Raw genomic sequence first — 16,313 nt, 5'->3', positions numbered from 1 at the left:
AAAGAGGCGCTTCCCTCCATCTTCCTCTTCACTGCATTTGAGTAGCTCAGTATAATATCCTCTTTTAGAATGGCACTAACATTAAATTAGCAGCGGGCTTAATTACCACATTTTGGCAGCGCTTTTAAACCCAATCTGTGGTCGATGGAGGAAGATATAGACAAAAGCGGCAGGGAAAAGTGGCTGCAGAGCACAGCATCTACTTTAGGTCTTCTAAAACTGAGAAGTGTTTTTGCCTTCTCTCCCCCTCTTTCGCTTCCTCCCTCTGTCCCTCCCTCCCTCTCGCTCTGTCTGTTGTCTCTCTTCTAGTCTTTTCTCGGTCTCATTGTTGTGACTCACTGTCGGTTCTCGGTCTCATTGTTGTGACTCACTGACTCACTTATTTGCGTTAGCAGCAGTAGACGGACCCATCTTCCATTTTATCACTGATTGCTGTCCTTTCTCTGAACTCTGTTTAGTAACTGTTGTTACTAAACAGAGGGAGAGAAAAAAATAGCTGCAAATGAAGGCTGTTGGAAGGTGCCTCCCTCTAGCTGTGATCAACAGAATCTCTTGTTTGGAGACATTTGTTTGAAGATATTTGTTTTTACTTCACATTCAACCAGACTGTTCCTCCACCTTTTTTTTTTCTTTAACTTATTTAATCTCTCCTCTTTTTGCTCCTGGACTCCCCTCTCTACCTCCCCCTTTCTATTACCCTCACATTTTCAAACTCTTTAAATATTGCATTTTTAAAATTAATTTCATTCCTTTTTAACTGAGAAAAATTGTGGTCATCCCCCGACTGCTCACTTCAACCTTTAATTGCAGACTCCTTACACTTATTATCACTCTATTACTCCCCCGTCCTCTTTTTCTTCTCCCTGTGCTCGACTCCAGGTATCGCTTCCTTCCAGTGCATGGCAGATCAGGTCATGTGGAATCCACGGGGTCCTGACCTGAGTAACTGTACTTCCCCCTGGGTCAACCAGGTGGCCCAAAAGGTGAGACCTAGAGTTGAACCCTTTCCCCGGCCGCAGGTCTGTCCGCTTCCTCTGCCCCACTGCCCTGATCGTTTTCCCGCTCCACCTCCACACACATTACCATTTCTCAAAGGCTGGCCTGATTTAAAAATAAAAAAGTCTAATTTCACTCGGCCCCTCATTACAAAGCATCTGCACTCTTTAATTAATTAACTCTTTTTTTCTGCTGATATACATTAATTACAGCTAGGTTAAATTATTTTTAAGAATGTATGGCACCACAGTTGGCACAGTAGTCTGCCTCTCACTTTTTCCATAATTGTCCCGTAACACGATGTACCATGTATAGCTCAACGTCACGCTGTGAGGATGACAAGAAGGTTGTTTCAATTTTAATTACTTTTATTTATAGATCCTCGTATACACTGCACTCAGCCAGCTCTTAGTTTTTCTGAGATTTTTGCTATGATTTTTATTACAGTAACTGATTTTCTTTAAGTCTCACATTGGAAAATCCATTGTTCTTGTTCTTCCTAGTGTATATATATTGCAAAGAGTTTTCTAATGATGTGTTTTGCAGTGGAATTAATTCTCTATAGAAAGCCTTCACAGTTTTTGTAAAAACAACAACAAAGAAAAGAATCAAACTTCCGATTCATAGACGCCATTTTTTGACATTGATGAAGTAGCATCATCTTTCATGTGGCCCAAATAAAATCACGTCAGCCTCACATGATTTGAATGATAAACGCTAAATATGGGCCGAATACCCTGACACAATAGTGTGCTTTTTTAGGGCAAGGCTGAAAATTTGAAATCTGTCATTTTCTTTTGTGGCCAGCCTTTTTTTGTCTGAAAAGTAGCTTTGCTGCAGTCAGCTTTTGTTTGGAATCTGGCAAGCATTAAAGAACTGCCCAAGTGCCATCATTCCATGCCATATGTGGGCCAAAATAATTTGTCATGTGTCCCACCTAAGGTCTGGATCTGGGCCACAATTATTTTATTATATATTTGGCAACTAATTGAATCTAGCCCACGGCTATAATCTGGTGTGTTTACACTTTCGAAATGTTTATTAACATATGGTGTTCCTTCCAAATAAACAATGTAAAAATAATAATAATAGTAATATCTGAAATTCCATTTTAAATTTTATTTTGAATTATTTTAAAACCAATGTCCATTTAGGCATACGTGGTACAGCTCACCACTGCACCTTATCTGTTTGTCTCATTTTTACAAGCCACACTAATGTGTTTCATTTAGTAAGTATTTAAATTATATAAAACTGAGAAAAATTAGAGGTAAGTGAAGATATTTAAAATGTCAGAAACTACCAAAAATGTGTTATTGTAAAGTTGAAGATGATGTGAAGATGCACTATGAAAACACAAAGACGATAATAGTTTAATAGAAATACTATTCGAATGAGGGTTTGTTAAATGTTAAAGGCCAAATTTAATAAAAAATATACACAAAGAAATATTCAAAATTAAATGTATGTTTCCCAGAACCATATGAAGTCCATTCCCATTAAAATTTAATTTATTATTTTTGTTGCAATCAATAATTGTATGTACAGTACAGTAAATGTGGTTTTCTCTTGTTTGCATGTGCAGATAAAGAGTGGAGAAAATGCTGCCAACATAGCCGGAGAGCTGGTGAACCACACGAGGGGCAGGATCCAGGCTGGCGACGTGAGCTCGTCTGTGAGACTGATTGAACAACTGCTGGACATTCTGGATGCTCAACTTCAAGCCCTGAGGCTGGGCAACAAAGACTTGGCCACACGGAACTACAACAAGGTACAAGACCGTGGCCTGGTGTTAAGACACTCCTAGCTGTTTAATTTAAACATTACGAAAATCCTAAGGTTAATACGAATTTGCTTTTTCAGGTGAACTTTCAAGACCCAGTTATTTTTTTATATAAAGTTTTGTTTACCATCCTTATTCCTGGCTTTCTGTATCTCTCTTTCTCTCTCTCTCTCTCCCTCTTTAGCTCCAGAAGCGAGAGCGTACCTGTCGGGCCTACATTCAGGTACTTTTTCTCTCTTATCTGCCTACTTTACATGCCTGAGGAGCCGCACAGCTCCATAACTTAAAATAACTACAGAGAGATAAATCCATGAGTAGACCGGTCTTGTAGATGAGATTCTTTTGGCTCAGCGCTCTGTATTATGATTTATATTTCCTGTTGAATCATTACGTACAGGGTTTCAGGTTTGGCGTAGCTGCTGGCACACAGTGTATACAGTCTTTAAATGCTGCTGTAGCGCTGTATTTCCCAGAGCAGTGAAAGTTGATTTGTAGTTTTTGGTCTTGCTCGGGGTGTACTCGTCTTGTGGGTACAGCTAATATGGGGAATCAACTATCTGTGCCATGAGCTCAGCACCGTAAAAGAGCCCAAAAGTGCAATATTGCTAAGGCCCTCATTGTGTTGCTCAATAAGATACAATATATATGGATCTGCGAAAATGTAATTTGATGACACTGTAAGATGCAACGGTTTCTGTTACTCCTCCCCATCTGTGCTTTTTGTTTTTTTTTCCTCTTTGGGCTTTTTCAATATTTGTGCAATATCTCTGGTTCGGAGAAAGCCGTAATCTAATATCATGAAAAGGCCTCGTATGTATGCTTCTCTGTAATGATGAAATGCAGTGCTCTGCGGCACAGGGTCTTTTGTGTCTTGACCTGTCTGCAACACACTGTAATGTTACACCACGTCTCTGATCTCCGTTGGATGAAGTAAAAGGCTGTTGTGTAGTATGTAACCCGACCATTATTTTTGTCACCACTGGCAAACTAGCTCGGTATAGCCCCACTGATCAGAGGATAAATACCAAACACTCTCCATCACTGTCTTCTGAGGCAACAGAGATCTGTTGCCTACATTCATTTTGTTAACAGCAACGCTCTTTATTCCATGCAGCAGTCAATCCTTCATTTTGAGAGGCCCAAGCAAGGGAATTACATGATTCATCAAGCAGGCTACAGCAATAAATTGGATAGCTGATACAACCATCAAAATTGTCATTAAATGAATTGTAAGTGTGAAATAGAAAGGTAATATGTCTGTAATAGATCCACAATGGTGAGTTTCTGGCAGATTACATTATAATCCTAGTGACATTCTAGTCCAAGATCCTCAGTTTTAATCCTCAAAAAAATCACAATTTGGAACGTACCATTAATAATTATAATGTAACAGGTCATAAACACGTCGGAAGCCAACTGATAATTACTGATTGATAGCTCATTAATAGCTAATCGCACTTTAAGGGATCCAGCTGCTAGACACTGTGTTAATGAAGTTCAGTGATGATTTGTTACCACAAGTGTGATTCTTACTGCCATTACTTTAATAAATGACACTTCTTCTCTTCATCTTCATTTCAATTCTATGTATTAATTGTCACACAACCAATAAGTTATCACTGGTTCATTATTACTGGTGTTTGTTGTTTGGAAGTAGAAGGGATGGAGCCTGGTGTCAAAATATTATAATGTTGTATATTGTCTAACCTAATACATTATTTACACAAAAAGATGTATAGTATTAACTGACAGGTCTGGACTGCAGGTATATGTAATGAATAAAATGTAAAAATGTAAATTAATTTCTTATAATGCAACTCAAGTTGCCATTGATCATCAGAATTAAAAAAGACTCTTGTCTGACCTAATGAATATTATTAACAGTAGTCAACAGTAGTACCAGTTCAGCTTATTACTTTGTCAGGTTGAACTTCGAAGTTAGTGTCAACGTGACCTGAGTTTCTCCTTCAAGCTGTTCAGCCAGTTCAACTTGAAATATTGTGTCACACACACAGCTGAATATCGGTGTGTTTTCGTTACTTCACTGGAGATTTTGGTGCATTTTGCTGCAATGTTATTAGCGATGGTAACAGGTGTCCCTCCCCTGTGACAGGCGGTGGTGCAGACAGTGGACAACTTGCTGCGCCCTGAGGCTCTGCAGTCATGGCAGGACATGAACAGCACGGAGCAGGCTCACACTGCCACCATGCTCCTGGACGTCCTGGAAAAAGGAGCCTTCCTGCTGGCCAACAACATGTATGGGAATCGCTTCACCGACCGAGCACCGAGCATCGGTGAGCAGACAGTCAGTATGAACAGCGAAAGTTTGGATGAAGCGCAGTGTCTGTGGAATGTTGCCCCTGGCTGTGTTTAAATCTTTAATATGACGAGTGTCATCCTAAAGTTTCCCATTTCCTGTCTCCTCTCTGCCAGATCTGGAGGTGCATGTTTTAAACACAGAGATGGACCTGCAGGACTTGTCCTTTCCACAGAACTACGCTAGTGACAGCTCCATCCAGCTTTCAGCCTCCACCATCAAACAGTACAGTCGCAACGGTCAGCATCCCAGAGCCCCTCCCTGTCCTCCGCTCTTGTGTATCCATTTTATGCATGCTTAAAACAATCTGCATGCAGTTGACTAAGTTACCGGGTCATAATAATAGTCTAATCAGATTAACAAAAGCGCTGAGACAATTTCTTTTCCTGATGGTTTCTTAACAGCAGTCTTAATAGAATAGCTGGGGAGGTGGGTAGATTACAATCGGCCCCAGTCTGACAGAGCAATCTCAGCACTCTCTCCCTTCCCCATTCCATTCCCTCGCTCAATCTCTTCGCCATCTTATCCTTCTCTCTCATCTCTCTCTTGTTTCCAAACCAAACCTCGCTCCCTCGCTCCCTCTCTCACGGCTCTCCCCCTCTCCCTGCTTCGCACTCCCGAGCAGCTCCGCTCTTCTCTCCATTGCCCCAACCCCTACCCTATTCTGTTTTCTGTCTCCGCTCAGCTCTGCAGTGGGAACGAGATTAGAATGATTGAAACAAACGCACATGAAATATTCATATGGAATAATAAGAGATCTGTGAATGCTTGAGGGATGAATGTTCCATTGCCCTCCACATTAAATCTTTCCCTCTTCCACCAGTCAAAATGAAACGGTCCTTACCATCATTCTAACCTTCACTAACTCTCTCTCTCTGTCTCCCTCTTGCTCATCCTGTCACTTCCCTATTCTCTATCTCTGTTGTTCTCACTGCTATTACCATATTATTCCCCCATTTCTGCATTTGGTCCTTTCCTCATCCCTCCCTGCTCCCCCTGTATCTATCTGTCTGTATTTCCTCTTTCATATATCTGCCTTTTTTATGCCTCCTCTCCCCTTTTGTCTTTAATTTGCGACCCCTTCATCTTTTTTCTCCCCTCGTGTGCAGGACAAGTCAAGGTGGTGTTCGTTCTCTACAAAAACTTGGGAGCTTTTCTGTCCACGGAGAACGCCACAGTAAAAATGGAAATGGAGGGGATAAGCCACGATAAGAAGCAACTGGCAGTTAACTCGCACGTAATCGCCGCCTCCATCAACAAGGAGTCTAGCAGAGTGTTTCTGACTGAGCCAGTGGTCTTCACTCTCAAACACCTGCAGGTGACCTCATTTACCCCAGTCATGCCCACTCCACAATGGGCTGCCTTGATTTTAGGTTCAGCTACCCCCTGTTTCAATGTTGAACTCTGAAATAGTATAATACCCTTGTAATTCACAAGTATTTTCTTTAGGAAAAGTTGTTACAAAATTGAGCTTTAAGCACTGTCCGTTTGACAGTACCTGCCATGTCGTTCTGTGCATCAAGTATTTCATTAAAGTTCCTCAAGTTTACCTAATTCTTATAATGGGTGTTCAAACCTTGTCAACATATCTGGTGGTCAAAGACTTAGAAGATTTAACTGTTCTTGTTGATTCTCTTTACATGAAGTTGGACAATTACTACACACCAAACTGTTCTTTCTGGAACTACTCTGAGCGCTCCATGACTGGACAGTGGTCGTCGCAGGGCTGCAGGCTGCTGGACACCAACAGGACACACACCACCTGCTCCTGCAGCCACCTCACTAACTTCGCCGTCCTCATGGCTCACCACGAGCCCGATGTAAGTAAACAAATGTCTGACGGACACACAGCTCAAATGGAAGCCTGGGTAATTTATGCAGGAGTCTAATTCATGTGAATGTTCGCGTCTGGTTGCTCGGAGTCACCCACCCGTACACACATTCACATTAATGTACCTTCTCAAGGCTGACAAGCTCTTTGTTTTGAATTCTCTCTCCTTCTTCTTTCACTCTGACAGGAAGCGAACATGCTTACAAATTCATGTCCTGCTTTTTCTCTCTGACATTCACATGAATTTGAATGTCGTGTATTCCTTCGGAACGTCTTGTCACTTGTCTCTACACTTTAGCTCCTTGCATATATTTACAAATATTAAATAAAGCTATTTTGTCTTCTTCCTCCTTGTCTATTCGTCTTTTATTGTTCCCTTCCCTCTGCTGTTGCCCCGTCTGTCTCTCTGTACTCCTCCCCTGCCTCCCCCTTGCTTCCTAACCTCCCTTTTTTTTAACCCGATTTTTTTTTATCTTCCATTCTTTTAATTCTGCTGTGTTTTTCTCTCTCTCTCAACCATCTCCCACAAACCCAACACTCTGGTTTCTATCCGGACCACAGTACCAGGGGCGGATGCACGAGCTTATCCTGTTTGTGATCACCTGGGTGGGAATTGTCATCTCTCTGGTGTGTCTGGCCATCTGCATCTCAACTTTCTGCTTCCTGCGTGGTCTGCAGACTGACCGCAACACCATCCACAAGAACCTTTGCATCAACCTTTTCATAGCAGAGCTGCTCTTCCTCATAGGAATTGACAAGACGGAATACCACGTGAGTTCATTCCCACATTTCGGTCTGATATCTAGGATATCACGGATATTGGTTTCTTATTCATATATGGGGAGTATTTCTTGGAAAGGAAATGTATAACTCTGTTGTTGTTGTTTTTTTCCTGGCTTGCTGAATAATATCTGTAAAAACACACACTCTTGTTTCTTTTTATGAAACAGAATTACAAGTTCAGATTAATTTTGATGTTTTCTAAATTGAAAATGACACAGGGCACACAGCATAACAGAATGACAACTTTTTTATGGGGAAGGTGTCTGTGAAACTGAAAATGAGGCAGTGCATCAGCGCATTACTCCATAAAAATTTACTGCACTGAGTAATGAATTACCACTGAATAATATGCACGGAGCCAATCACCCGGGGGCAGCTTTTCATTTCTCCTCTGTGAATTTACAAAACTAACACATGATTCTCTACACTGTCTCCTGTTTTCATTTATTTGCCCTAATCTTAACTCTTTCTCCCTCCCCTTTCTTTATCTTCATATTTTCACCCCTTATTTCTCCCCCGGCTGCTGCCCCTCAGATTGCCTGTCCCATCTTTGCTGGCCTTCTGCATTTCTTCTTCTTGGCTGCCTTCTCCTGGATGTGTCTGGAGGGTGTGCAACTATATCTCATGCTGGTGGAGGTCTTTGAGAGCGAATACTCCCGCAAAAAGTACTACTATCTATGCGGCTACTGCTTTCCTGCACTGGTGGTGGGCATCTCAGCGGCCATAGACTACAGGAGCTATGGGACCAAGAAAGCGTACGTGTGAAAACAGGCCTTTTGCACCTGCAGATTGAGGAGTAGGATAAAGCCATTCCCCAGCTGGAAATGTAATATGCAGTTGTGTGTAAACGGCTCTCGCTCCTCCCTGTAGATTGGCTTTACTGAACACACTTAGCCAAATCCTGATGATTAGCCTTCATATGATAATCCGCTGAGACAGGAAAATGTTATGAGCAAGCATGTGTGTACACATGGCGTGTGTGTGTGGATGGGGGGGCATGTGTGTGGGAGGGGGCGTGTTTGTGTCCATGTGTGTCCATGTGTGCTTGTATCAGTGTTTGTTCAGGGCCTGAGCTGCATTTAACACCTTTTTCTGCCTCAGATGCTGGCTGCGAGTGGATAACTACTTTATCTGGAGCTTCATTGGACCTGTGTCGTTCGTTATCATGGTAGCAAGCTATTTTTTTTTTTTACACTTTATTTTAAAAACAACTTTTTTTAAAGTAATAACATTTCTCTCCACGTACCTTCTGTCCTCAGCTCAATCTCATTTTCCTCATAATCACTTTACACAAGATGGTTCGCAACTCTTCAGCCCTCAAACCTGACTCCAGTCGCCTGGATAATATTAAGTGAGTTTAAACTACTACAGTATGTGCTGCTTTGTTTACCAAAAGGTATATGTAGTGTATATTTATTAAAAAAGTATGCTAAATTATGATCTAGATCATTCTTAAGATTATTTGTGAATTCTTCCATCAGGTCCTGGGCTCTGGGGGCCATTGCTCTGCTCTTCCTGTTGGGCCTGACTTGGGCTTTTGGCCTCCTCTTCATCAATGAGAACACAGTGATCATGGCTTACCTCTTCACCACCTTCAACGCATTCCAGGGCATGTTCATCTTCATCTTCCACTGTGCACTGCAGAAAAAGGTAATCTTTCACACATTAAGACACTGAGCCCTTCAGCACATTTATTTTAAAACATTGGGCAGCTTTAGGAGAGTTAGCAAAAGTGGTTTTAGAAATTAAAGCTTAGAAATTAATATTTCCTTCACCATATAAAACTTTGGAATAAAACTGTGTAGAATAGAATCAAGCACTTTGTAATGTCAATCATTTTGAAACTAAGTGAGCAGCTCGACCAAATGTGCCCAAAAATGACAAAAAGCCGGAATAACTCAGAGCTAAAATAACACAGTGCAAAAAAAGTGAGAACATTAATCAACATGATAAATATATTTTTCTTTTTAAAAAATCAAAAAAGTTTTAATAAAATAGTATAAATATGTTTAACTGCTTATTTTTACACATTATATTTATATTTTCTAAAACATTGCTCATCTCACAGACACAAACACAGACCAAACCAGTCCAGTGCCACCTAGACTGTGTGTATATTATAATCTCTCCATTGTTTTTTTTTTCTGTATTTCCCCTACAGGTTCATAAGGAGTACAGTAAGTGTCTGCGTCACTCTTACTGCTGCAGCCGCACCTCCACCACCAGCTCCCACGGTTCACTGAAAAACTCAGGCCTGCGTGCCAACAACCGCTACTACAGTGGCAGCCAAGCTCGCCACACAGCAGCCCACAGACAGGTGCAGACAGGAAGAACCCACTCATGAAATTCTGGCACTCACACACACACATATACACATAAATACTATGCAGACAATTCAGAAATCTCCTAAAGTATATTTTCTGCTAAAGGACAAAAGAAGTTTGAGTATCAAGATATTTATAACTGCTTTCAGGGCTCATGGGGTTTTTTTCTAAGAAAGAATGATTGAAACATGTTTTTGCAACAGATTTTAGTTGACATTTGTGTTGAACAACGTCACCCATTTTATATATCTGTTTCAGGAAAAAAAACTATTCATACAATTGAAGATCATAGCTGGGTCACATCCCATTCTCTTTGAATCACACTTTATAATGTTTCCAGGCAGAGCTGAAAATATTTCAACAATATTCAGCTCAAAATGACTGTGTACTTGTTTGCATAAATGCAGCCTTTAATGCATACTGCATTCTTACTCTTACTTACTATTTACTTACTTTATTACCAAAATGATTGATTTTGTCTGAGAGCCCCATAAATCATATCCACAAACATTGTTATATAGAAAATATTCCAACTATCTAAATATATTAGGAGTATTATCAGGAGTAGTCCTCGCTTGTGTCTAAGCCAGTTTTTGAAGATTTTGCAAAAATGGCTGCATTTGACAGAATTTGATTATAAATGAATATCAGTGGTTCACATACTCTGTGGATTTACTGAGCCACAGTTTAAATGCAGTTTTTATTTTCTCGTGCCAAACAGCTCTGCAAAACATCAGCACTTCTTTGTTTATTTTTGGCAACCAGGCAGTTTTGGTGCATTACATTTCATTATAGGGTCTCAGATGTGCTCATTAGTAATTTCTGTTGAAAACCCAGTGTAATCAGTCACCCCAGTCAACCCTGTTGTGAATTTTTTACTCTTATGGTCCCATGCATACCTGGCAGCTATTAATATAAAACTGAGAGTCTGAAGTCCATGTGCTATATATAGACCCTACGTCAAAAGTACTGTACATGCTGTCATATGTGTACCAGACACACCCTCCCTGGGCAGCATATCATGCTGCAGTTGTATCAGAATAATGTTTTAAATATCTCAAATTATTCCCACCCATGGTTGATAACGTGACACAGCTCTGCACACTCGCGCCCGACTCCTCAATCTCTTCATCTGACATGTTTGCCTATTGTTCTTTGTGGATTAGAGCGAGCCCCACAGTTTTGATTACAGCAGCCCTACTGAGATACAAAGTCTACCCGCTGTGTTTCTATATTTAACTTGGCGTCTGGTTTGCTGCCACTCACTGTGCTCTGTTCCCTCTTCCAGAGTCGGATCCGCAGGATGTGGAACGACACAGTTCGGAAGCAGACAGAATCCTCTTTCATGGCAGGAGACATTAACAGCACCCCGACACTCAACCGTGGTGAGGCGTCCCTTCACTGCTGCACTGCTTCTCACTCATTAAATTATCCACACTTAAAATCACAGAAATGAATGTATTCTCATATTTGGTTGAAAGTAACCTGGTAAAAAAAGACTATTAAAAATGTTCTTTTCAGATTTTTACTAAAATACAAAAAAAATTAAACCTTTATAAGTCAGGAAGAATATAGGGCTAATGTTTAGTTGAAAATATCTGTCCAGAGATAGCTAAGAGTTGGCCAAAACACCAAAAATTGTCCTGGAATTTATGTAACAGGTCTTGAAAAAATTTCACGCCTGTTGTTCATTAAATGTATTCATATAATTAAAAAATATACAAAAAAAAAAAGACATGGACTACATACAAAGGGAAACTATTTGCAGCAGGGTTTAGTGTATAAACAACACACAAACACACACACAGAGTCCTGTATTGTTATTCTGAGTGTTGTGTGTGCAGTCCCAGGATAATCATTTGAGAAGTAAAGAAAAACGTGTGTAAAGTCTCTGATTGTATTAGCCTCAGCCGCTAGTGGTGTCAGCGCCACAGCCGTTAGTGCGACTGAGGCGATCTAGGTTAGCTCAGGTTTCCAGATTCAATAAGGGGGCGGCCTTGATGATGACACAGAGGCAGTAGCTAAATCAGCCGTCGTTCTCTATGCTAATTTCATCCATTTGGTTTTTAATGAACTGATTAGCGTGTGAGCGAACAGGGGGTAATTATTCTAATTGGGGAGACTGACAGGAGCAAAGGGGGGGTGAGGGAGCGGGGTACTAAAACTGAGCTCTAGAGATGGATTATCAGCTGTTGTTTGTGTGCCTTTGTGCTAATGTCTGTGGGGGGCTGCAGGGTAGGGTCAGTTTTTGGAATGGGAGGGGCCACTGTCATATTAGAGAAACAGAGCTCACTCCCTTCATGTTGTTCTGTCAAACACAATTGACTGTGCTGTGACGACTTTATTGTGTGTACCTTGAAGAAAAGTTTGTCACTTGGCTTCCAGATTGAAGGAGGGGGGTGGATAGGGAGGAGGAGAAAAGGAAATGTGAAAGCCACACCACACAGAAGGAAGTGGAGAGGTTGAAGTTTTTTGGGGGATTTTAGACTATAGTATAAAAATAGAAATCTTTGTTCCTCAGTTTACCAGCAGGTGCTGGTTATCAAAGGCATTTATCCATAGATTATAAAGTTTCTCTACAAATAATTGTATTAACAAATTTGAGTCGTGTTTAGCAGCATCATAACTGGACAGTTATGTCCAACTGTTAACTGTTAACTGCTAACTGTTAAAACTTACGTCATGGCGGCGTTTGATGAGCTGCTGGTGTCCAATAAAAAAGGTTAGGATTTGGTTAAACCTCATTTGACTTCAGGTTTAGTGTAGAACATGCAGGTATTTTAGGGGCAGTTGTGCTACCGTGACTTGAAGCGTTTCGCTTCCCCTTCCTGTACTGCAGGGGGTGCTATAAACAAAGTTTAATTGCATTGATTGATGGATTTCAATAAAAAGCAATAAAATTAAAAAACAAAATACAAGTAGATTAAAACACACAATGGTTCACAGTGGCACGGTGTGCAAATAAGTTAGATAACACAAATGGATCATTGTTTGAACATTTTAACAACCATTAAATTATTCACGGCTCAGGAAAATGTGTTTGTCTAAATGTCGTTGTCTAAGTGGGTCTCTTTGTAAAGTTTGGAAAACGCTGCCATGTTCACACACGCTTTTCTCCCTTTCTGTTTGGTCTTAATTCTTTTAATTTCATAAAAGAACTCCCCATGAGATGCAAACAGGCTTCTATAATCCAGACTAATTTGGTTGTTTAAAAAAAAAAAATCTGGCATCAAGAACAGGGAAATGTGGTGAAGTCAAGACACAGCAGAGCAGGCCAAAAAAAACGGGAGAGAAGGGTTTGTGTGGCAGCCAGATAGATGGACAGGGGAAGTGTGAGAGGATGGAGAATGACAAATAGCGGTGCCTGAGTTCATATTTTATTTTTCTAGAATTCCCTGCTCTCTTGCTGTGTGATGAACAGGAGGCGTGAGACCCGATGGTTGCACTTTGCCTTGGACTACCCTCTGTCATGCTGTCCTATTTTTAATTTCATGGCATTTCTATTCGAGTTGCCTCAGGCAGGAGCCATATATGGGCATTATACAACATTCTCAGCGTGCCTTTTCTTTGAATTATATTTGTCTTGTAGTGGCATTCACATTTCACTGCGAAATTAACTGTGTTTCAATGGCTGCACCCCTGGACTACATAATGGCATGCATTACTGTTCTTCCCCATCTGACTGCTCCGTCAGAAGCCAAAGGGAAGAAATGTATGGCAATGCTCCAAGCAGTACCTTTCCCCTGCAATTGTATTTTTACCCAAAGGTTACAATCATCAAACATAAACATTGAGAGAACCAGTGTAAAATGCATTATTCCATAAAGGATTGGCATAACAAAAACAACCCCATCTGAATAAACGGTAAATATTTCTGTGATTCTGGATGTTATTATGCAGTCTGGAAAAATGAACTTTCAGAACATTTCACTCGTTGTGAGTGTTGTCTGTTCCTGCCAGCTTCATTTAAAGACATGATTATAATGTTGTCTTGCAGCGACCATGGGAAACCACCTTCTGACAAACCCAGTATTGCAGACTCGCAGTGGCACCTCTCCCTACAACACTCTTCTGGCTGAGAGCTTCACCCCTCCGTCACCTGGTGTCTTCAACTCCACAGGTTAGCTTCCTGAAAGCACGCAGAACTCTGTTGGTGCAGCTTTGTAGATACAGTACGGTACACTGTTGGGTGAAGCAAATGTCTTGTTATAATTACACATTAACATCATGATAGTTGCTTTAACAATAATTATCGACACATTGGAACTGCGATTAGAATGTTAGCAAATGAGCAAGTACCACCTTGTGTTGTACTTCAGTTACCTCAAAATCAATCTTGGACATGTAAAAATATGAATGAGAGTTTTTTTTTACTTTGACCCACAGATTTATGACTGATAGGCAGTAATTTAAGGCCTTACTTGGTCCGTTTATCGCATGTATACAAAGGAGGAATTTTAGGGAATTAAATTTTCTTCTTTGTAATGTCCTCAGCAATGAAAACTGCTACCAACTCCACACCCTTGCTGGTCCAAGTGTTTGTCCCTGAAGCCGTAAACACACGTACTTCGCTCCTGCTACTGAGCCTAGTTCTCAGTATTAGTTTTTGTAGTGCAGACAAAATTTTCACACCCTTCTCTATCATGGAACTACACAAATATGCATTGTTCAGAAACAAACCATCCTTGGTAATCAGTTCAATAAATGTTCCGATCCACCCTTGAACATCTGTGGAACAAAATAGGGTTTCTGGTACTGATTGGAAAGTCACACTCAGTGGTTTGTACAAGGATGTTTGTTTGTGGAAGAAGACGGAAACACAGAGAGCAAGGAGACACAGAGAGAGAGAGTGTGTGTGTGTGTGTGTGTGTGTGTGTGTGTGTGTGTGTGTGTGTGTGTGTGTTGGTGTTGTTATTTCAAACTGAGTAGTTGTCAGATGGATTCTCGTATCGGTGCCAGACCCTGCCTATAGTCTAACCAGCCATCTGGTAAGATCTTGAATCATCATTAGAACAACCACACAATGATTAGAAGTTTAGATGCAGTTGTGTTTGCCAGAAATTTCCAAGATAGTTTTCATGTTCTTGGACAGAAAAATGTAATCAGCTAAAATCACAACAGCCGCTGAAGGGGATCAGGCGGCACCGCAGTCAGGGAGCCTCCATCTGGACGTAGGTCAGTCAGCCTCGAGTTTCCACCATCTTTGCGAATGCTTTTATCGCAGAGCGGTCTTTTTTAAACCGGGTCCTTTATCGCATTGCTGCAATCCCATCGCGCTCCCGCCGTAATTGCTGCATTAGACAGGTTTTGGTAATTGCTCGGCGACAGTAGCCTCGTTCAGAAAGGAGCCACGCTCGTTTTGCGTGGGACAACTCTGTGCAAGCAGTGGAGGTTTCAGGCACGGTGTCTGAGGGCTGGAATTTAAGGCAGTGTTTCTGTTGAATATTTTAAATCCTCTCTGCACAATGCATCAAGCCTGATGGCCACAGGCCTGGCAGCGGAGACATTTTTAGAAGAGAGTGGGAGAGGAAGTAGAGAGAGCACTTCATTAGAATGTCTAATTACCCACAGCACCAATGAATATGAGGGCTGATTAAAGTCACACTACACACAAATTAAAATTCTGAACATGCCTCTTACTGCTGGCTACACTGTGGCTGTTGGCTGTGTGTAATTGAGTTGAGATGTGTAAAAAATAACCAATGACAAATGTTTGCATACAAGTATCACTTAGCAGCAGCAAATGGAAATATTCTGTCTTTGAAGCTTTTATTGACAGACAGATACAGGTGAGGGACACCTAAAGGACAGTTATCATGATAAGGTTAGGGCCACGACAGGGCTGGAGTTGACTGATCTCCACTATCTGTTGGTCTAATTGGCTTTTTTCTTTGACCTGCATTAAATAACAACGAGTATCTTAAATGTCTGTGGACAGTGCTGCAAGAAAAATGATGAAAGAATACCTCAGAGAAATATTAATTTTTGTTTGTAAATTGTGAGAACATTATAGAGGAATAGAGTAAGTCAGGTTCATGTTTGCCGCGACTCATTTTGCCTTCACGTCAGCATCAATTTTCTTTGTTGATAGAAACATATAATTTAGGGTGGTTAATTAACTATGATGGAGCTTAAAGAGCATGAAACCAAGGCCAGTGGACTGCAGTATATAATAGTAATAGTGCACAATAAATCTTTTGGCCCACAGCTTTCTGTGAGCCATGAATTTTGCAGTGATGCATCACATTATTGTTGCATTCTTGAAGAAAACTTTCTCAT

General features: G+C 40.9%; 1 protein-coding gene across 7 annotated transcripts in view; it reads left to right on the top strand.

The window, feature by feature from the left end:
* Window positions 1–16,313, top strand: part of LOC103392844 (adhesion G protein-coupled receptor L1-like) — a 185,543-nt gene that overhangs the window by 162,756 nt on the left and 6,474 nt on the right. For all 7 annotated transcript variants that reach the window (XM_017040474.2, XM_025064165.1, XM_008329582.3 and 4 more), the window contains 15 exons: window positions 880–983; window positions 2,582–2,767; window positions 2,964–3,002; window positions 4,893–5,073; window positions 5,213–5,335; window positions 6,206–6,414; window positions 6,743–6,916; window positions 7,489–7,698; window positions 8,245–8,465; window positions 8,812–8,878; window positions 8,970–9,061; window positions 9,192–9,360; window positions 9,872–10,027; window positions 11,323–11,419; window positions 14,032–14,154. In XM_017040474.2, coding sequence (XP_016895963.1) covers window positions 880–983; window positions 2,582–2,767; window positions 2,964–3,002; window positions 4,893–5,073; window positions 5,213–5,335; window positions 6,206–6,414; window positions 6,743–6,916; window positions 7,489–7,698; window positions 8,245–8,465; window positions 8,812–8,878; window positions 8,970–9,061; window positions 9,192–9,360; window positions 9,872–10,027; window positions 11,323–11,419; window positions 14,032–14,154 — 2,151 coding nt within the window. The remainder of the gene's footprint in view (window positions 1–879; window positions 984–2,581; window positions 2,768–2,963; window positions 3,003–4,892; window positions 5,074–5,212; window positions 5,336–6,205; window positions 6,415–6,742; window positions 6,917–7,488; window positions 7,699–8,244; window positions 8,466–8,811; window positions 8,879–8,969; window positions 9,062–9,191; window positions 9,361–9,871; window positions 10,028–11,322; window positions 11,420–14,031; window positions 14,155–16,313) is intronic.

The sequence above is a fragment of the Cynoglossus semilaevis genome, chromosome 17 (assembly GCF_000523025.1).
Source record: "Cynoglossus semilaevis isolate Cse_v1.0 chromosome 17, Cse_v1.0, whole genome shotgun sequence".
In the NCBI taxonomy this organism is placed as follows: domain Eukaryota; kingdom Metazoa; phylum Chordata; class Actinopteri; order Pleuronectiformes; family Cynoglossidae; genus Cynoglossus; species Cynoglossus semilaevis.
This window is presented reverse-complemented; position numbering and strand designations above follow the sequence as displayed.